The sequence below is a fragment of the Lycorma delicatula genome, chromosome 1, assembly GCF_047948215.1.
Source record: "Lycorma delicatula isolate Av1 chromosome 1, ASM4794821v1, whole genome shotgun sequence".
Taxonomy (NCBI): domain Eukaryota; kingdom Metazoa; phylum Arthropoda; class Insecta; order Hemiptera; family Fulgoridae; genus Lycorma; species Lycorma delicatula.
Genome location: NC_134455.1, coordinates 198,515,014 through 198,538,949, shown reverse-complemented (window position 1 = coordinate 198,538,949; position 23,936 = coordinate 198,515,014). Strand labels below are relative to the sequence as shown.

Sequence of the window (23,936 nt, the reverse complement as noted above, 5' to 3'; positions counted from 1 at the left end):
TGTGACTTTTAACTGAGCTCTTATTATTGTCATAAAAAAATATAGGCTGATTATTCCAAGGATACCATTGCACGATATGCAATGATTTTTAGCCTTGTTCATTAGTTCCTTTTTTATGAGAGTTGGTGGTCGCCCAGTAACAGACGTTTTTACAGACTTTAAAAAAAAGTAGTGTTACATTTGGTCGCATGGAAATTGAATTTTCTTTATGTTTTGAAGTATGAGGGGTTCAAAAGTATCATTCGTGTTCAAAACAGTACTATACTATGTCATTTAGTGTGTTTTTTTAAATTATTTATTCTACTCTAGTAACTACAGCCTTTTTCCTGATTTTTTTAAAAAATGGGATGGAAAAATGGGAATGTGAAAAACATCAAGCCTATCTGGTCTTTGAACCTTTCTTTTCTGTTTAGCATCCGGAACCACTATAAGTTATTACTTCAGAGGATAATTGAGAATGATATGTACAAATGAAAATGAAGTGTAGTTTTAGGTTGACCATTCCTGAGATGTGTAGTTAATTGGAACCCAACCATCAAAGAACACCGGTATCCACAAAAGGTTGGGTCTACAAACCTAGAACCTTCTAGATGACATGGGGAGATGTGCTACCACTCTGTGATTGAAGTTGGTGGTCTGGTAGTTTTATCTAATTAAATTGTAAAATAGGATATGTGGTATTTAGTTGCTTGTCTAAAGGCAACCTAAGGATATACTTATCATTGTGCTGATTTATTCTGAAGTTTTTTTTACTCGTTCTAAAATTAAGTCATATTTTAAAGATGATTTTTTTAAATTAAAATTACTGTAGCTTCAGTTGGTATTATAATAAAATATTCTAGGATGATTTTTAACATGTTGTAATGAAGAGCATATGGTGGTGCTGTTGCTGACAAGAAACAGTAGTTAATGTAAAAAACCTTTTTCCCTTTTTAGAGTTGTGTTTTAGTTGATATGCGTTATGCTTATTATATTACCTCGCATTTTATACAATTGGTTTGTTATATAATATATGTAAGGTGTTTTTATAAAAACCTTTTCAAGAATTCAGAAGATGGTTTCCCATGTCAAAATAGAGAAAAAACTTTACATCAACATACGTCTGGAAACACTTAGCTTACCTGCTGCCTGCTATTTTGTACTTATTATATAAAAATTTGTTTCTCAGGAATGGTTAATTATATTGAGCTGAAATTTTGATTACTGCTAGGGTGTGAAGAGATTTACTTATATAAAAATAATGAACCTGATCTCTCAATCCATTTCAAAATGGTGGCCATGTAAACTTTTTACTTGTTAATATCTTTGCAACCGCTGATTTATTTAAATGTTATGTTACAAAAAATGTTAAGCATTTTATGACAAAGAAAATGACACCTTACTTATTCGAATCCATTTGTAAATAATATAGTTATGACAAAGATTCTTGAAGTGAAAATATTACACTAATGTAATATTGAAAATATTACATTAAAATCATGAAAATATTGTAATTATAAATAATATTAATACTGAAAAATAATTTGCATTAAAACAGATGTAATTAACAAGTCATTGTAAAGGTAAATAAAAATGAATATGCAGATTGTCTTTTGCTATTGACCAATGACTAAGTGAATATATTTATTGGTGCTGTATGAGTTAATTAGTTATTTGTTTTTTACCATTATCTTATTCACTATGGTAGGTCATGTGAATCATATTTTTACTAATTTAGGAATGGCTGATATTCCATTTAATGTACAGTCTCCCTCCACATTGCAACATCCTTGGGGTTAGATGCCGGACATCTAACACAATGGACACTTCAGGACACTTTCCCAATGGATTATTTACCTTCTCACACAATGCTTATACATTCATAGGTGGCTTAGAGACAGAAAGCTTAATACCTGAAAAATATGGAAAATCAGGATGACCATATTCAATATGTGCAGCTTGATGCAATGAATCTTGATGCTTGGACTATGATCGCTAGTATGGTGGCTGTTATCTAAACTGAAAACATTCAGTTTAGTTTTCATGTGCAGAAACAAATTGTTTTCTTTTAAACTTTTAAACATTTTCTAATTCTGCTGTTTATACTTTATAAATGATTAAGTATTTTGCCATAAAAAGAAATGTTATAGTATATTTTTAAATATTATAAAATTAAGCCTATTCTCACCAAGTATTATAATTACATCAGCAGACAAATGCCAACTGATAAATTAACGTTATAATTGTCTGATGTATATTCAAACATAATTTATAATTTATCGTGATTTTATTTGTTGTAAAAATTAAGACAAACAAGCCAAATATTACAATTGAGAAAATGAGTCCTTTCTTAGAATTATATAAAGAACAGTATAGTTACATTGTTTGCTATCTGCTCATAGTTTTCAAATACAGCCAGGCTAATGTAAAAATAAATAATTTCCGATAAGCCTATGTTACTGAATGCTTGAGTATAATCCAGTTAACTAGTTGTCTTGTATTTTTTGATTCTGTTAGAGTATTTGTACAAATTCTGTTTCTTTTTATTGTGATAACACATTTTATAATTTGTATTTTTAGTATTTCATAATTATGAGTGAACTTAAGTCTAAGAAAAAAAACTAAAACAGCAGGCCTGGGAAATAATAAATAAAGTGTATGAAACAAGAAAGTGATCAATTTTTTAAGTCAGAAAAAGATAAATAACTGATTCACATTAAAAAATGAGAAGAAAGAACAGCAGCTGTGTGTGGAGTGTTGCGATCTCAAGCCCAAAGAGTATGAAAAGAGAAAAAGCAGTTAGAAAAATTAGCAGAAAATTTGGCGGAGACTTCTTTCTTTACTCCAGTAAATTCAAACCCAGTGAAGTGTCTACAAAGGGACTAGGCTTTGACAAGTGTATGGTGAGACGGACTATAAATGACTTTATGAATTTCATGAAATTCATTAATAACTGCCGACTGTGAAAAAGATAATGTTAGCACTTAAAAATGCCATTGATTATTCAGGAAAAGGAATGAGTTTGAGAAAAATAATAAAAGAATTGGACTTTAGCTGCAGAAAAACCAAAAATATCAGGAACGTTCTCACTGAGCAACATGACATAATGTTTAAGCATATTCAATATTTGACTGTCATAAAAGAATTTAGAACTGAAAATAGGCTGATAGTCTACCTCGATGAGCCATATATATTGGCTTCTCACACTACAAATAAATCGTGGTGTAGTGATTAAGGTGATGGGCTGGAAGTTCCTATTTCAAAAGGCAGCAAACTTACAAATAGTTGCTTGCTGGAAGAGGAATTGGTTTTTATACAAAACACCTTACCAAGTTGACAAGCAAGTTTAAAAAATGGCAATTACAAAGGTCAAATGAAAGCAGAAAATTTCTTAAAATGGACATGAGAGATGTTAATTCCAAATCTTTTCGATAATTCTGTGGTAATTTCTGTGAATGCAACCTATCACAATGCCATTTTATAAAGATCACCAATTCCCAATTCAAGAAAAGAAGGTATGATAAAGTGATTGCAAAAGCATTCTGTTCCTCATTCTTCCTTGATACTGAAACCACATTGAACAAATTGGTAAAAGCAAACAGGGAAAAGTTTACTGTCGTGATGAACTTTTACAAAAAAAAAGGGCATAACCTTTTTTTTTTATAAAACTTAGATTTAATACCACCTGGATTTCAGTCCTACTGAGATGGTTTGGTAAGAAGTTAAAGGATACAAAGCAAGTCATAACGTAACTTTTGGTATAAAAGATGTTCAAAGGCTATGTGAAAATAAAGTGGCCGACATGAATGAAAAAAATTGGAAGGTGTATTGTGATAAAGTTAAGGAAAGAGAAGCTGAATATATGCAACCAGATTACATATTGACAATACTATGAAATCATTTTTTATTTTTTTACAAGAAGATAATGTAAGTGACAGTGATGATTATAATGATTCTGATGACAGCAACCTAGGAAATTCTAATAGTTTTTGTAAAGTGAATGGCATTCACCCTTTTTAATTAAAAGTTTCTTATTTTGTTCTAACATTTAAAAATAATTGGTTTCTGTTGTAACTTCCAGTTCCATTATTTAGTTTATTAACTTCCATTATTACATTAACTTTTGAATATCTGCTTGAAAATAAAATGGAACACCAGCACTCAGTGAAGGTTATACATTTTGATTTGCATGTTAAATAGTTTTATGTGTATGCCTACTATTGTACAATTACCAGCTTCACAGAAGTGCTTCTGTAATTCTTGTCATGTTTATCATTTTGAAAAATACATAACATCTTTTCACAGAAAGTGGTTGGATATTCATTAAAAATTTTTCAATGAGCCAATTAAATTTGATTTAATATCTATACATCTATACTATTATATAAAAAGGAAGAGGTTTTTGCTTATTTGGGATAAACAAAAAAACTAGTTGATCAATCGCAAACAAATTTTTACCCTTGTTTCTGGGCTAACTGAGAAGGTTTTTAGATCATTTCATGTTAAAAAAAATTTTTTTTTAATTTCTCGGTAATTAATTTCTTTGGTAAACTAATTTCTAGTTTTTTTGAAATTCGACCTTGAAAGGGGGTGAAGAAAGGTAAAAAAAATGTTGAACAATGATTGTAAATTCTTCCAATCTCTACTGTACTAAACAAGATAAACAGTAGATTTGCGCTTGGAGATACTCTTCAAGTAAATATTTAAAAGCCATTTTCAGGTTTTTTTTGTTTCGAGTTTGTTAAGGGGTGAGAAAGTATATGGCACTATGGTTTAACCAACACAGCTACTGTCATCATTACTATATGTATGACTGACTGACTGGCTGCACTTGCCTCCAGATACTTGACCAAAAAATATAAAATAAAAAGTTTGTCCGCTATGGGAAACGTAACCATATAGCATGAGCAAAGCTGTGATCGGTAGCTAGTGTATATATGTATTTGATTATATGTTATTTGATTTTATTAAATCAAATTAAAAAAAATTAATAATATTCAAAATGTTTGCTATATATTTTGGTAATTAAAATTTCAAAAATTGTGTTCTGCAAACCAGTACTAACCCCCACAATACATCTTACGAAGTTCCATTCACTGATAGGTAATGAAACAAATGTTATGCTAAAAGGATAGTGGAATGATTTGAAGTTCAGCTGTTGCTACCGTGGCATCAAGCATCAAGATTGGTTGCACCACCTGGTACCCAAATTTGTGGATGGTTACATGATATATCTAACCATCCCAGAAAAAGTGCTAGAGAAATGGCCTTGGACTTCATTATTAGTAATACTGCAGTTTGGAAGGTTTTGCTTGAGCAGCTATTTCATGCCTATCACTCACTATCAGCGAGTACAACCAATTTTACTTTGAATTATACTCACCGTGTTCAGCTATGCCCACGGCTTATCAGAAAATGTATTAATCCAAATTTTTTGGATGATATTTTATTTACTGATGAAGTTAAATTTACAAGATTGGATATTCTTAACACCCACAACATCCACAAACAGTCAACTGAAAACCCTCATACCTCATACCATTTCAGAAAGCTCTCACAGTATAATTTTTCTGTAAATATACAGGCTGTTATTCTGGGTGATACTTATTTGTCTGTTTCTTACCTGAAACGCCTGATAGTGAAAGATATTACATTTTTTTACCAATCATCCTCCAGTTTTAATAATATATTATTTATATTATTAAAACAAACAATATAATATTTGCCACTAAACAAAAAATGTGATAAATGTTAGATGGGGCTCTGGCTCATTATAGATTACAAATTCAAGATCACCCTAATGAAGCATATCAAAACAGATGAATTGGTCGAGGAGGTCCAGTAGCATGAACTGCGAAGTCTCCCAATCTCATTCTACTTGACTTTAGATGACATTTTCATAGGTACCATAGAAGAATTACATACACGAATTCTAAATGAGATTGAGAAGATTTGTCAGATACCTGGCATCTGTGAAAGAGTCCAGCAGTCAATGAAAAATTGCCTCGATGCATATATATTGAATGAGTGCCTCAGTTTTAAACAGCTACTTTAGTTTTTTTATCAATGTTTTATTATCTGATATATAATTTATTGTTGTTAAATAAATTTTAATTGCAAAAAAACAATTTGTTTAATAACCAGTGTCTGGTCATTAAATGAAAAATGTGTAATGCAAATTATTTTTCATTATTAATATTATTTATTATAATACTTTTATGATTTCAATAATATCTTATTTTATTGTAATAATTTCATTAATTTCGTTAATTATTATAGTATTAATTAATATATTATATTGATATTTATTACATGATAACATTAATAAAGTTATTCCAATTGAGATTGGGTCGCGTTATATAATTTTATTTAGGAGGAAATGAAAACTGGCTTTTTAATTTATAGTGATTCACTTAAAGAATTTTTGCCATAACTTTGTTATTTATGAAAGGATCTGAATAAATTAAGGTGTCATTTTCTTTATCATAAAACGTTTAACATTTTTCTGTAAAACATAACATTTAAACAAACCAATGATTGCAATGATATTGACAAATTAAAAAGTTTAAGTGGCTGCCATTTTAAATTGGATCGAGAAATCAGGTTCATTATTTTTATACAAGTAAACCTTTAGGTACCCTAGCAGCATCTGCAACATGGCAGATAGCCAGTAAACTAAGCGTTTCCAGACATATGTTGGTATACCCACACCGTTGGTCTAGTGGTGAACATGTCTTCCCAAATCAGGTGATTTGGAAGTTGAGAGTTCCAGCGTTCAAGTCCTAGTAAAGGCAGTTACTTTTATACAGATTTGAATACTAGATCGTGGATACTGGTGTTCTTTGATGGTTAGGTTTCAATTAACCACACATCTCAGGAATGCTCGAACTGTGTCTGTACAAGATTACACTTCATTTACACTCGTACATATCAATCTCATTCATCTTCTGAAGTAATATCTGAATGGTAATTTCCGGAGGCTAAACAGGAAAAGAAAGAAAAGGAGACATATGTTGATATAAAGTTGTTTCTTTATTACAGTGTGGGAGATCATTCCCTGAATTCTTGAAAAGGTAATATATAAACACTCTGTATGTATATATATATTTTACTGCTATTTTTCGGTTGCTATGTGTAAGTTTTATATTAAGAAAATATGTTATTCAATCTATCTGCTTAAGAGAGTGTTACTTTTTCATTTCAATTGATTTTTCTGAAGTTATACTGCATAGACTGTAGGTTTGGTGATTACATAGGTTAGATTAATGATACTGCAGTAAGAAAAAACCTTTATGTTGTAACTGCTATTTTTCAAACATCTTGTTTAATACATGCTGTTTGAAGTTAATCAGTTATTGAAAAAAGGACTTTGTTCATTATGATTGGTTTAAAATTACACAGATCATTTCTTTATTTCAACCAAAATGTTAGTTCTTAATATTTACCATTTTTGTACTTAATAAAAAATGGCAGATTGTGAAATATTTTTTGCAGTTTAAATCGCTGCTTACTTTCTGAAAACTAAAGCTACTAACTCTGAAAGAACAATATTATAAATTATATTTTTGTTAAATTGTACAATTTAGTGGCGATTTCAAAGTTATAACTTATGCTTTCTATCAGAAAATAAATTGTATAATATAGCTTATGAAAATGTTACATTTTAAACTGAATTCAGAAAACACTTGATTTATCCTTTATATTTTTTCAGAAATCAGCCATGTAAGCTGTAAATTATGTTTCTTTTTGTGTATTCCATTGAGAGGATACATTAAGCAGACAAGATAAGCCCATTGTCTGCGGTTGATGTAAAAAAAAATCTAAAAGCTGTTTTTACAAAAGTATTGTGCTTGTTAATTATAAATATATTAGCTTGAAAACCTCTTTATAAAATCTATGGTATGAAGTTGCTGATAATTTTTACTTGTACAAAGTAAAGGAAGTACTGTGATTGTGAAAAAGTTTGGTCTTCAGATTTCATCTCCTTTTTTCTTTTTTTAACTTCCTTGTACGAAGTAAAGGAAGTATTGTAATCGTGAAACATCTCAGTTTTCATATTTCAAAGGAAATATCCATTTTGACCATCCCTGAATCCATTTTGACTCGTTTCAGTGTATTTATGTATGTGCATATGTATCTTTTATAACTCAAAAATGATTAGTTGTAGAATGTTGAAATTTTGTATTTAACACTGTTGTAACATCTAGTTGTGCACCCCCTTTCTAATTGCAATCGAAAATAAAATAAACATTTTAATTAATTAAATATTTAGATTTTAAAAGGAAAGCACATCAGTTCAAATCGGACTTCATCTCCTTTTGTTTTTTTTTACTTTATTTTATTTTTTTTTTTACTTTTCTTTTTTTTTTAATTTAAATAAATTGATTTAATAATTATTAACCCATGATTGAAAAACAATGTTTACAATAAATAATAATTCAGTGATACTGAAAAAAATATTATAGAAAAAAATTAGAAGTTAAATAAAAATATAGATTTGGTGAAACATCTGATTATGTAATATTGAAAATTATAGTTTAGAATTGTATTATTTGTGGATTTTCTTAGCAATTATTATAAACATTTTATATTTATTTTTAAAAGCAGTCATTTTATTTAATTACTTGACAGAAAAGTAAAATACATTTTTGAATTGCATTCAATTTAAAGTGATTGTTGAAATTTTTTCACTTGTGTGTAATATGCACAAGATTTCTGCTGTGTCATGTAAATAAAAGTTAATAATAATTAAATTTTCTGTTTAGTGAAGTTATGTATACTGGTTACAAATATAAATTTGGACCTTACGGTGTAGAATAATCGGTTTTTATTTGGTAAACAATTTATTTAAAGAGTAATCAAGGGACTTTTACTCTAACCTAATATTTCAGGTAAGATTGTTGAATTTATAATTGTATAGATATTTGATGTTAATAAAAACTAATACTTCAGAAATTATGTAACTGTTCACTTTTTTAAAGAATTGGAGGATTGTATCTCACTTTCAAGTGAAGTAAGTTTAAATGAAGTGCAGCAAAAATGTGTATATGTAAATTTAATAGATGTACAAGGAAGTCAAGTGATGGTGTCCACATCGGATTTTTAATATTGAAAAACATATTTTAAGCCATTTTGATCATGTAATAATTATTTAGTCTATTTATTTTTTGAATGAATTTTAATCTGATTGAATGTTTAAAATGTTTTATCAGGAGGATAGTTCAACATGGAGTGGATTAGAGAGTGATGATGAAACAAGTGAAATAGTGTCACAATCTGTAAATGTGTCACCTCACCCAGTTAAAAGATCTCTTCTCTCAGAGTTTAGTTTTACATTTTCAAATGAGAAAGTAACAGGATTGGATGATCATCAAAGTTCAATGGAAAAAGATATTGAATGTGAACGTGACAAGATGATGAGATTTTGTGAGGAGAAACTTAAATCTGAGAGCTGGTTAAAGGAGAATATTCAGTATAATTGGTGGAATGATCCTGCATTTAGAATGGAGCCTGATAGCACCAACCCTTCTGCTAGATTTGCTATTATTTGGTAATATAGTGAAAATAATTAATTAATTTGATTGGTTAGAGATGAGATTCTTTTTTTGTTTTTCAGCTATCCCTCTCTCTTACATTCTCCATTTTTCAACCTTTTAATTTGTTTTAATTTCTATTATCTTCACTTTCTGATCAATATTAATGAGCAAGTATTAATTATTTCAATAGTAAAAAATTAAAATATTTGTTGTTTGAACAAGTACCATTCATGTGATAGTTTTTCATCAGTGGGTGGTTCCATATTTAGCAACTTTTGCAATGTACATTTTAAACTTTTTTGTACAAGTGCCCCTTTTTACATCTTTACTAGTTTTTTCAGTTTTATCTAGTGAAACATTTATGAAGTGTGTCTTTTATTCTTATATCTGTATATTTTTCTGTAGTCACCCTGATTGATCCAGTTGCATTTCTTGCATCTCTTTTTTCTGCAACAAAGTTATACTTTCATTTTGTTTTTTCCACTTTACTAGCCGACCTTATTCTTAATTTGTATGATTAATTTATTTTACAGTACTCCTGATTAGCTGTGATAACAGTGAGGAATGGGTCACAAATAGAGCAAAACCACGGTTACAAGATACAAGTAATGCAATAAAATCATGAATTATTACAAATTTGAATTTTGAAAAATAATTTAACATTGTCTTTTAGTTTTCAGTAGCATACTCCTTTTTCTTTATTTTTAAACGAATGCAACATATTATTTTTTATGTCAGTAAACTGCATTCTTTGTCTAAGCAGTCTCAGAGTCCTTCAAATATGAACATGTGTCTCATCTCATCTCAATCAAGCTATCATGTAGATGACATCAAGTACAGTGAAATCGTGTCAGAAATTTCCTCTTTGTTACAGAAATGACTTCCTGATATGCTGGCTGAGTGATATTAAATTTCCATTTTTAATTGCCATTTTTTGGCTTTAAGATTGTTTCACCAGTGCATGAAGATGCACTGGTGAAACAATCTTTCATGGCCATTATCTAAAAGAACAATTTTTTGTGGTGGGTGCCATGATCTAAAATGGTTATGAACTTGGTGTGAAAAGTTATTGTTGAAAATAGCTAAGTTTTTAAGGATACACAGTTGTCCATCTATGCATTTTTTATGCTATAATGATAACCTTGAAGACAGGTAGATTTAATTCATTTAAAGAATCAGCTCTATTAGCTTTACCAATTACTACTAATTGCAGTATGTTCTGATGTCATTATTTGATTTGTGACCAAGAGTGGAAGTTTCAATTTGGAAAGCTAATGTCTGACTTCGTAAACCCTTCTAATGTACTGCAATCTCAAGAGTATTGTAAATTTGTTCTTTAGATAGATTTTCAGAAGAAATAAATTCTTAATTGTATTACAGAAAATATACAATTGAAGTTTATTCATAAACACTACAAACATTAGTAGAGCTGATTTTTATTTTGTTATCTTTAATCTTTTTGGGACCTACCACGATCAAGATGTAAACTGATTAATCCCCCTTTCTCTTATTTTTTTTCTTCATGGTACCATGTCCTGCCAGGCAACTACTGGAGCAGTTCCTTGTTCTACATGAAGTATAATTGTGTTTTGATCTGAATTAAGTAATTAGTTATTATTTTTGTTATTTAAATGAGAAATGTGTGCTTAATAAAAAAACAGGTGGATTAATATTGTTGTAACATAGCATCCATAGGAAAAAATTATTGTTTATTATTGTAGATTGTGTTAAGAGCCTTGAATATCATTTGTGAAAATTTGACTTCAAAATTGTTTTAAAAAAAGAAGAAAAATACTATTGCACTGAATTTTCTTTTGTGTACTGACAATTCAAGTCTTAAGTGTGTTTAAATTTATCTCCAATTATCTGATAGTGGTTTATTTAGATCAGACCCATGTACAGCTGCACCTCTTGTTTGTGCAGTCAGGATGCATTAAATATTGCATTTTAGGTTTATCAGGCCTGGGTAATCCTTTGTTAATTTTATAATTATTTTTTAAAAAATCAGACCAGAACATGATACTAATTAGGAACAAAAGTAAATAGTAAAGAAACTAAACATCAAAAACATTAGTCTTAAAATTAAACGAGTAGAGTTAGAATTCGACAAAGAAAGACAAATGTTTTATTGTTTTCCTACCCTGGCTCACAATTGTTCTAGTGAATCTGAAGTCATTCTGTAATAAAGTAATTATTTATTTTTTAATCTCTATCAGACTTCATATTAGTTACTGAAAGATAATGGTAGATATTATATTTGGTGTTAAAAAAAATAACCATTATAACTGATATTATTTTATTAATTTAGTGTATAATTGAGTTGAGAAAAAATCAATAAAGTGTGATTGAATGATAGATTAGTGTGCATTTTTTTGTTTGTGTAGTGATGAAGGTTGTGAAAGTTATTTATTTATTTAATTGATTGATTTGTTTGTTATTAAGGGAAGAACACAAGCATAAACAAACACAAGGGCTAATACCACTTGGTGGTACTTTATTAATAAGCGAGTATAAACTGATACGAGAAGTGCTATGGATACTTCAGGTACCAGCTGATACATTTATTTTCAAAATAACTAACAGTGGTGAAGTTATTACAAAGGAAAACATTTCTATACCCAGTTTGACACCAGTAAGAATTTTTTTTTACAATTAGGATTTATAATTTTAGAATTAGAATTTTATTTTTTTCAGCTTTAAATAATGTAGTTAAAACAGTTAAAATTCTGCCATCAATATTTATTTTATAATTTAAAATCTTTCCATTTATTTTTGTTTTATTGTTTAATTAGTTCAGTTAGAGAAATTGCTGGTTTTGATAAGTGATCCTATTTGATTCTGAAAATATCTTATGTTACTTTAATGTTTGTATGTCATAATAATTACTGTTTGTCGTAGGAATTATTATTATGGTCTTTTTTCTCAATGGCATCAATTGATGTAGTTGTTGGACACTAATAAATACCCATAGCGCGCAGAGAACTGCACTTATTTTGATGATCTATGAGAAACAGTTTGTTAAATTCCATCTCAGTGTCCAATCTTATTTCACACTCTTTAGTTTTCTGGATTCAGGATGCCTTCTGAGATATTCCAGATGTCTTAGAATATTCAGGTGAAGGATGTGGTTTTATTATTATGGATTATAATCATCAGTTACATTCTTTTTATGTCTTACTTTTTTAAGCCTCTTAGTAACTATTTGTGTTAAGGGAATAGAATACCAGGATTGGAATCCTGGTGATCAGGCATGATTTTTAGTCATAAAATTAATTTTTAAGTTATAATTAATTTTTCAATTGAGGGTATTGAAATAGATGAGCTACTTTTAAGAATACAAATTGCTCACTTTCATTATAACATCAAAATCTATATCCTCTCAAAATTGTGAAGAGATATACAGTTCAGTAATTCAGCACACCTATCCCGTTTTTGTTCATAGATTGCATTAGATTAGGTACATCTCTAAAATTTGTTCTGAAATATTTCTATCTAAATTTAACTGCCATTAAACTTATGTGCATTGCCTTGTATCTCTTTATTCTCATCATCATCATTTTCTTTGATTTTACTCTACTATTATTACTGCTCCTATACATTTGTCTGCAGAATCATCTTCCTCAGTGGTATCTCTACTGTTGTTTAGATCAACAATTTTCTTCATAACCAGGTCTAAAATTGTACATTTTAAAAGCTGTAATAAAAATGTATGATCACTGATGATAATGAAAAAAATTAATGATCAAAAAACTTAAAAATTAATGAAACGTGTAAAGTAATGACCTACTTGCGCCATATGCTTACTTATTTTTTATAGTTAACTCAGGAGATTAAACGATAAGAAAATTCTCCAGGAAACCATCATTTGTTGAGGCTTTCATGAAGAAATATGAACAGATGTAAGGTATTATTGTAAAAGAAATTGCATACAACTTCTAGATAAGATTTAATAACTTCTAATGATATTTTTTTTTAATTTTAACTATTGTAATAAAAATTATAAAAGAAAGATGTAAGATAATGTGTAAAATTACCTAAAGTTTTGTACATGAGAAAAATAACCGTTAATATTATAGTGTTTACTAACACTATCAGTTGGAATTCAAATAGGTCGCATTAATAAAAGTGATTGAAGATTAACATGTAATGAATATATGTTTAGCATTTTTACTAAAAGTCTAAATGGCTCAGTGGGTTAATTACTTAACATTTACGTAAGACTTTTGCATATACCATCATAGACTATTTGTATTTAATATAAAAATATTAGGTCAAATTGATCTATTTCATTTTCATATGTCTCATTTTTGTGTTGATATTGTGTTAGGTATAAATGAAAATTCGTCTGTTGCATTAAGTTTTTGTTATATTTGTAATGTCTATATTTACTATGAGGTTTTATATTTTTGTGACTTAGTGTAGATTTTGTTAAAGATAGTTTCTTTTTACTATTATGATGCATATGTCTTATGTAAAAAAAGGGAATATTTGCTCACTTTCATTTTATGTTTTTAGCTGCTGTTTGTAGTTTATTTTCAAAGTATGTGACAGTTTTTGATAGTATGATACATCATGCAAGGAATAGTGTAATCATCTCTTAGTTGGTATGAATATATCTTAGTATGAGACAGTTGTCATAAAGAATTTGTCATTTGTGTTTGAGGCATATCTGATTAACCAATGGTTACTTTACATCATCTGATGACTTAAATATGTCCCTTGAATGACTGTGAATGACAGTGCATGTGATGTAAAAACATAAAATGATGCATGTACATAAAAAAGTAAAAAAGGTGATGGAATGATCTTCTGCAAGCATTATATTTGTCGTGGTTGTTTATTTTTCAGGAATCTCTGGCCTTGTATTTGAAAACAAATGTTTGTTGCTATGCAGAAATGGTATATCATCTGATTAATTTTGTTGAAGATCTGGAGGGTGCTGAGCATGAAATGAAGAAACCTCCTTACACATATCAGTCTTATGCAAATGCCTTGCATGAGTTATTGCTTAGTTTCTTTTCAACAGTGTGCAAAATAGAACAAACAGTTGAGAAACAAGGTAGTAACTTTTAATTAAAATTTTTAAACTAAACTTTTCAACAATTTGTTATAAATTGATGATTTTATTTTTTTACTAATCACATATTAAATAGAATATGTGATCACAGGATTGCTGCCTTAATAGCTTGGTCAAGCAAGTTAAATTAAAATAAATATCAAACAATTCCTTTGAAATATCTAGGATATTTGAATTCACTGAATCCATTAATTGGGCTTTAAAATAAAAATGCTAAATTTTTTCCCACAAGGTTTTGATGTGTAAAAAAGAGGTAAAGCATTATTGTCACACAAAAAATGATCCCATTCTTCCAAATTTTTAGTCCTAAGATGATATTATAATTATATTAATGTATATATGAAGTGGGTGGGAAGTCCCTTTATGCTAGTTATGAAATTATTATGATAGGTGCAGGTTATCTTTTATGCGTCTAAAGTATCTCTATGGGTTCCAACATGTTCAAAGCACAGCTGTATCTACTTCCATGTCCAGTTGTTCACTCGCAACTGCATACCAGGGGTGATTATTTCAATTGCTAACCAAACAGTGGCTTGTAGCTGCTCATTGACATATCTGTCTTTTTTTATCTCTTTTTTTACAAAACCCCAGAGTGCATTGTAAGGTGTGGTGAGGTCGGAGCTTCTTGCTGGCCAAGGCCAGCAACTCTTCTGACTTAAGTCTGATCCAGCAATTCAGAAAAATGTCAATTGAGACAGCTGGACATTCAAAGCAAAATGTGCTGACCAGTGATCCCTTTTGCTGTTAATTCTGGAACCACTCGATCATTCTCGGATAACTGTATTAATTAACTGCACCATAGAAAAAATAAGAACCAAAGAGGGTTCAGCTGTCATCCCAGCCCAAATCATTATATGAAGCAGATGGTATTCGATTTCCTCAAAAAAGTGAGGATTGTCTTTCGCCCAGAAAAAACATTTCACTTATGAGAGCTTTGATAAATTGCACACTCATCTGAGAACATGATGTTCTTTTTATCATTTGCTCTTGGAAAGTGTTAAAGCAATAACTGGCATTCATAAATATGTCAATCAAGGTCATTAATTCTCGTTAACTATGGCTGGACGAAAACATTTGACTTTCAAGTCCTTCCGCATATGGTCTTCCATTGTCAATCTTGGAATGCCTAACTCTGCAGATAGTTTGTGCGTTAATTTCATTTGTGATCGTTGAATCAATGCCTCCATAGTAGCACACATCTCAGCTTGAGTTCTCGGCACATCAAGAACACTTCCTGTTGCAAAAGCTTTTTCTTTCATGTCAGTAACGTTTGCTGTGATTGTGACGATTTCCCAAAACGACAGTGAATGCACTCATATCTGCCATTGTTCCACACTTTACTATGACTAAGGTCATCCCACCATGAATGAACCAGGACGATCCCCACCATGGCTTTCCCACCTTTTCCAGCAGCAGTCAGTGATATCAGCAGTGAGAATTGGCAGCAGTAGATGCTGATTAAGCTGGATTTATTACAGTGTATAGGGACTTACCGCCCACTCTACTTATGAGTATGTGGGTTAAAATTTGCATGGCTTTACCTCAAACTATTAATCTAGTTATACAATTTTCTTGTAAATTGTGTAACTAGAAATTAATTACATTTTTCCAAAAACTAGATCAGGAAAAGAAATATTGAGAAGGTGCTAAATCTTTAAGGGGTTAGGCAAAAACCTTTGCTTCTACCATTGCTAATATTTTGCTTATCAAAGAATAACGCTATTGAATTATTTTTTAAACAAAAAAAATTGTAAAAGCACTTGCTCCAAAAATTGGAGTAGTATACATTTTTTTAAATTTGAAATTTTCTCTAAATTAAGTTTTAAGATGAGATCAGTTTTAAACATTATTGCAGTGATTAGTACAGGAATTAATACACTAAACTAAAAATATATTTTTGTAACTTTTATTTTTCAACTTGTGTATTGAAGTGTGTTCGTTTCAATTAAATTGAAGTGAACTGTGTGTGCGCGTGCGTGCGTGCATTTTCAATTACTTTTTTCTGTTTTTTCTGTCTGAGTGGAAGTAGTTTTTGTCTTTATTACAATGGTATTGAGTATGCTTGAAAATGTTTTAATCCAGATTAATGTGTCTTCCTTTTATAAGAATGATATAGGTAATTCATTTTAAAGTTGGTGGTAGTACTATTCATTTTTAATGCTTATTTTTATTGTAAATTATTAGAGGATATAATTAACTGACCTTGATTATATGCTACCAGTGCATCTTTAGCATCTGTTGTTTACACTACAATTTTGAAAGCAGTGTTCTTACAAAGTAGCTATTTTGCTTGATTTTCTTTCTGACGGTTAACTAATACCACTTTATTTTAATTCCTTTGTTTTTTTATTTTTGTACCTTTTATTAAAAGCAATTAATAAATGTAATGATATGGTATTTAAAAATGGTAAGTTATAGTATTTTTTACTTTTATACCAAAAATGTTAGCTGACAGTGAAATTCTTATTAATTATACTTTTTTCAAATTGGTTCTTGATCTGCTAAAATATAACTATGATTTTTGTTTGTTTGAATTTGCTTTGGAAAGAAATCATACTAATTGTACTTCTTGATTTTATAAGAAAATATTGAAACAACTTCTGAAAATGGTTTAGGTACTGCAATCAATTTTAACATAAAAAAGCTGGCAAGTAAGTTTTAATACTTTCCTGACATTGGTTATTTATTCTTATATAGTAGAAAAATCTCGCTATATGAATCATAACATCTTGCCGATGGTTACGGGGCTTGAGTGCTCAGTAATACAGAGTACCAGAACAGGAGGTGCAACCATTTAATTCATCTAAAAGTATTTATTTAAGTCAGAAATAATTGGATAAATTTTCATAGCAGTTGCTATGACTGAAGTCTTCTTTTCTTACAATATTCTAATATTTAATAAGGACTTCAGTTATACTAATTGAGGGAATTGTGCAAAAAACTACCTAATTGATAAAAAAAATGTTTAAATTAAATTGGGTAAATTGAGAAAAGGTTTTTCAATATATCCATCTCGCTTGATAAATTAAAAATGCAGAAATTTCATTCTGAGTCAGTTTTGTATACTGTTTTTTTTTTTGTACATTATTCCTTTATATTTATAACGTAGCATAATTAGATGGTAATCATGAATATTGATTTTTGATCATTTTTTCGCTTTCAGAAAACACATGCACTCTTGTATCGGTGGTAGAAGAATTAAGACCTAGCTTTGTTAAACTTAGTTACATTTATTCTTTGCATAAAGCAGTTGCTTATGACTGGAGACGGTCTGAGGGCTGGTTTTCTAGTGTGAGGTTAGTTCTGTTTTAAAATTTAATTTTATTGGTTTTTATCTTAGCTTAGCTGTTGATGATTGTTGAAGAATTAAAAGATAAGTATGATATGAAATTGATATTAAAATCAAAACTACATATTCTTTATCTTTGATGTTTTATAGTACAATATGCATTTTGGTATCTTTTATAGTATAGTTATGAATTAACATTAGTTTTTACATCAATCAGAAAATTATCATAACTTATACAATTACTGTCATTAATTAATTGTGAATAATGAGTTATACTAAATAACCTTTTAGCTGAAATAACTAAGTGCATTCTCAAGAACTATAAGCGGAAAGTGAAAAATCAATAAAGAAATGGGTATTTATTTTAGGAAAAGAGGTAAGATAATTTATTATTGAAATAAACTGAAAAATAAAGAAACACTCAAAAATTATTTAAAAGAAAATCTAAAATTGTATGGCTAATTCAGTTGTTGAACTGTTAACATCAGTATTCATTATGATAACAATAATTTAAAATTATTATTTAATGTATACTTCTATCTGTCTTATCAGATGTTTCTCCTGTTAAAGTTCAACATGGCAATGAACAGGGGGGGGGGGCTGGCCGGATGTCACTAGGCGGCTACTTCCCCTACGGGGTTGGGATGTATTATCAGATGTATACTTGTTGTGCATAATAAAGGTTTTATTATAGAGTGGTTTTGTTAATAAAAAATTAAATTAAAAGATTGTTTTGGTTTTATTAATTCACCTAGTAAAATAATATTACTTAACGGGGAAGTAAACTTGAAAACCTTTATGAGTAGTTGATGGTATTTGACCACCATCTGGATAAAACTGGGTATTTTTATGTGTACTAATTCTTACTAAAACTTCCTAACAATTTAATTTCTGTTTTTTATAAATGTTTTTAAAATTTTGTTATTAATAAATATTTATTTTAAGCTACCCAGGCGCTATTTTAACTATCAGAACATCAAACTCTTTCATCAACTCTGCAGGGCAGAAACCATGAAAGCCAGCCAGCAACTGTAACCCATTCTCTATGAGTCTTCCAGTTGACTTTTAGATCTAGAAAAGAATCAATCCTCTATTATATAATGGACATCCATGTTCCTAGCCCTAATGGACTTTACTGGAGGTCCCATGGGCCTAGCCTCTGCAGCTTTTTTCCCCACTATACACTGAGCTGCAGAACACTTTACACTATACACATATACTACACCAAGAGCACTACACAAATTACAACATATACCCCTACACAACTACACAACATCCTACACTGATTTTTCTTACATTTACGCTTGGTGGTGTTGCCACATCTTACGAAATGCAACCGTAACCCAAGGTGGGAACAAATCATGCCAATGGGTGGATGGCTGTACGTCGTGAGTCTCGAACAGTGTCCTCTGGGCACCCAGTTATATTTAGCTCTAACTCCAGTACACATGCGCTCTGCTGGAGAGGTCCGTTATATCGTCGGTACTCGTGGGACCAAAATTTCAGTTCCAACAATAAATCCTATAATGGCTGGAGGTCCATCTGAAAAAAAACCAACAAGTTTAGTCTAATGAAAAGGCCTCAGTCAGCTTTGTCTGACGAGGATAATGTTACTACAGAAGAGAATATAATAAATTCTAATGTAAAATATAAGAATGTTTGTTTTGTTGCTCTTCGAAATAATCTGGAGGGTGGCTCCCTTCAACAGGTCTCACCTTTCTTGATTAACAAATGTGTCACTGGTTCTATTGGTTCTCCGAAGAACATCAGAAAACGAGACGGAATGATTCTGATAGAAATATTTAATGATGAGGAGAGTCACTCCCTGTTACGTCTCAGCAATATGGGTGGCATAAACATAAGTGCGACATGTCACAAGACCCTAAATACCAGCCGGGCAGTAATTTTTTGCCGCGATCTTCTGGAGATGGATATAAATGAAATTGCTGATGAACTTCGTGCTCAAGATATTGTAGAAGTGAAGCGTGTAATGAAAAGGCAGGACGGAATGGAAGAACCAACACCTTCTTGTATACTGACGTTCAACCTTCCAGTCCTATCGAAAAAAATAAAAATTGGTTATCACTTTCAGTTCGAGTATGACCTTTCATTCCCAACACTTGATGATGTTTCAAATGCCAAGGGTATGGTCACACAACAATATCTTGCTAAAAAACAGAGATCTGTGGTAGATGTACTTAAGAAGGCCACAATGATACTACCTGCCAAGAAGATGAAAATGTTCTAATTGCAGTGGTTCGCATACAGCTCGCTTCCAAGATTGCCCAACTTTTAAGGAAGAAAAGACAATTCTCAGAATCTCTACTGAGCAGAAACTATCTTTTCCGGCAGCACACAGAGAATATAAAAAATTATTAACTCAAGAAACCTGGTTAAACCAGATGTATATTTTGCTGCCGCTACATTACAACAAGCTCCTACAAATTTAAGTAATCAGCCATGTGGATCCTGCAGTGATCTAAAAAAACTTGTTCAGATGTTATCTGATGAGGTTGCCTCACTAACAGCCACTATTTTAGAGCTGACAAAGATGAATAAAATGTATTTCATTGCAGTTAATGAATCCAACAGTGTGATCTATATGAAAGTTCCTGTTCCCAAATTTTTACTGGTATGGGCAGGGGTAATCACAGCTGACGGTGGTAAGCCATGTAATAAGCTCGCTATTAAGGGAACCCACAGCGAAGGGATATGTCATCTGTGGCATCCCATTCTACTAAGTCTCCTCCACCATCACCTCATATACTGGAGGATATGGCTGAAGAACCACCCGACCCCAGGGCATTGAAGTTCTTTAAAATCAAAAATACAAAAAAGAAAACCCAAATCATGTACAACTAATTTTTTATACTTTTCTGAATTTATTTATCTATATTTATGAACATTATTCAGTGGAACGTTTGAGGTCTTTGGTCCCGCATTGAAGATATTAGAGTATTGGCGCACGCACATGATCAACTAACCATGTGCTTCCAAGAAACACACGTTCTACAAGATCCAATAACACAGAGGGTATTTCTGTGAGAGATACAATTGTCTATTAGACAGTAGAGAGAGTGGTGGAGTGGCTATTTTCATGAAGAATGAGGTGTCGGCTACAAGGATTCAACTAATCACCCTCATTCCTGCTGTTGCAATAAAGGTCTCTATCCCCTTCAAATTGCATATCTGCAATTTGTATCTCTCACTGAACTCTGAGTTCAGTGCTCTGGAAATCTCAAATCACCTCACGCAGATACCATCACCATTGTTAGTAGTAGGAGACTTCAATGTCCACCGTATTTCCCGGGGCTCAACGTTCTGCTCCAGTCGAGGAAATATGATAAACAGAGTGAGACAAGACTTGGACCTTTATCTACTGAGTGATGTATCACACTCATTCATATCTTTATCATCTGGTACTGTATCTAACATTGATCTCTCCATTTGTTCACAGAGTTTACTCCCTCATCTTAATTGGTTTGTTTGTGATGACTTTCACTGTAGTGATCACAGACCAATTATTGTTGGTTTCAGTTTTGTCTGCAAAGTGAAAAGAAGGCCACGGAGATGAGATGGATTGTTGAAAAGGCGGATTGGAATGGATACCATAAACCCTTCCAATCACAGTATGACAATGGTGCAGACATCCTTGACCAACTTTCCTCTTTTACATCCATGTTACTTGAGAATGCTAACAGATATATCCCACAAACAAATCCTAGACGGCCATCCATTTCGTATGGTGGAATGATGATTGCAAAAATGCTATTAGGAATCGACAACAGACACTACGCAAATTTAATTGTAGGCCTATAACTGAACATCTAAATTTATACTGCAGGGCTAGAGCAGTTTGTCTTCGAGTATTCCTGGCCGCTAAGAGGTAGTCATGGATGAAATATGTGAACACTATCTTACGCACTACTCCCACGTCTACTGTATGGAAAAAGACCCGTGCAATTTCCAGATCACCAAAACAATCTATTCTCGGTCTTATTGATGAAGGAGAACTCCTTTCATCATCTTCGGCTGTGGCAAATACTTTAGCAAAATCTTTCTGTTTGGTGTCTCTCACTTCATCATATAATAAGGATTTTCAAAGATACAAGATACAGATAGAAGTATTATGGTTAAACACTGGTGATTTGGTTGGCGAATTAAACACTCCATTTGTATTAAAGGAATTGTCACACACACTTAAAAACTCACGTGACACTTCCCCTGGACCAGACAACATTCGCCTTGGTATGCTTTCACACCTTCCTAATTCGGCGCTACAACATCTATTGAACATTTACAATGGTTTATTCTCCGAACAAGTCTTCCCACCTGGCTGGTCAGAAGCCTTTATTATACCAGCCCTTAAACCTGGTAAAGACAAAACCAATCCCTCAAGCTACCGCCCTATCTCTTTAACAAGTGTTTTGTGCAATGTAATGGAGAGAATGGTAAACCACAGGCTTACATAGTACTTGAGAGACATGGCCTTCTACCTCCAGAACAGTGTGGTTTCTGACAGGAATGATCTTCCATTGACCATTTAGTGTCAATGGAGACAGTCACACAAAACGCTTTTCTAAATCGCCAGCACTTTGTCGCTATCTTCTTTGATATAAATATCGATTGTTGAACTTGATTTGGGTATAAAAGTTGATAGATAGAATTTAACTATTTAGTAATAAATCTGTAAAATTTCTTTAAAAAAAACTGTGGTACTTTAATTTTTCAATTACTGATGACAACATCTTAAATAGAAACGTTATATAAGTAACTCAAAAGAGGAAACAAGACAGTTGACCCCGATAATTGACTTAAGTGTGTGATTTCCTTCACATAGTTATTTGATCTGAAATCAATAATAATATTTGATATTTGTCTAAAACTTGAGCAGGATGCTGAAAATGAGAAATTAAATTTGTGTTGATATGAAATTGAATTTAGTTGATATTACATTATTAAATTTATTTTGATCAGATATTGGGTGATTTTACTTGTGATATAAGTCCCATGAATTACAAATTTGTAATTGTTAGCTTACAATTTCAAATAGGTGTTTGAGTCTTAATAAAATTATGTGTGTTTTTTTTTAACTAGGTTATTGGCCATATTTTATGAAGATGTGTATACTAGTTGGAAAGATGAATTTGTTGAAGTTGCCTTAGAACTTTTTGTTAAATCATTTAAAGTATACTTACAAATTATTGATATTTGGTTATCAGAAGGGAAGCTTGAAGACTGGAGAGATGAGTTCATCATAAAAAGGTTGTAATTCATTGTGACAAGCTTTAATTTTAATTCAGTACATTGTACTTCGTAAAAAATTAATTAAGATTTTGAACTTTTTAAAGTTTTGATGATGTATGTGTTAGCAAGTAAAAGTGGATTCCTCCTGACTAGCATAAAAAAAGTTCTTTTTTTAAAAAAAATTCTTTTTTTTCTTAACTACTAGGTAAGCAGTTAATAAGGTATTATAACATGATTTTATGAAGAAAGGTAATACTAAGTAAATGAAGTGTATTAATCAATAGTTACAGTTTATACTAGGTGGTATGAATAAAACAAAGTAGTTACTTTTACTTGACTTTTTTCAACTCAATACTAGGCGAATGTAATAGCAAGTACTTATCCAGCCTAGTATTTAATCAGCAAATTCAGAAATATGGGAAACTATTTAAGTTTTTAAACAAGTAATTTTTAAAGCTAAGTTCTTAATTTTTTTAAGTCATTGTTGTAGCATGATCATTTTTATATGTAGTTATAACCATGGCTTGTGTATGCGAGTTCGTGAAATGAAAGTGTGTAGAGAATGCAGTCATATAGACAGTTGGAAAGAATTATTGTGCTTTGAGTGAAAACATTGATTTTATAGTGAGGTCGTTTTTGTCAGAAAATTATGAAGTGAAGGAGGCGCTTTATCTCACTTACACAAGGAAAAATGGAGTTGTTCGAGCTTTTTGTTTTGTTGGTGATCTGAATTCTAATCATGTATAGCTGAAGACACTGACGTTTATTGCCTCATTTTGTGTAAGTTATGTAATGGCTTTTATTACCA

General features: G+C 30.9%; 1 protein-coding gene across 1 annotated transcript in view; it reads left to right on the top strand.

The window, feature by feature from the left end:
• Grip128 (gamma-tubulin complex component 5) overlaps positions 1-23,936 on the top strand; it is a 108,349-nt gene that overhangs the window by 34,510 nt on the left and 49,903 nt on the right. Inside the window, exons 4-8 of the mRNA XM_075370170.1 lie at positions 9,192-9,529; positions 11,958-12,147; positions 14,364-14,574; positions 17,756-17,888; positions 22,979-23,146. Of these exons, the coding sequence (XP_075226285.1) occupies positions 9,192-9,529; positions 11,958-12,147; positions 14,364-14,574; positions 17,756-17,888; positions 22,979-23,146 (1,040 nt within the window). The remainder of the gene's footprint in view (positions 1-9,191; positions 9,530-11,957; positions 12,148-14,363; positions 14,575-17,755; positions 17,889-22,978; positions 23,147-23,936) is intronic.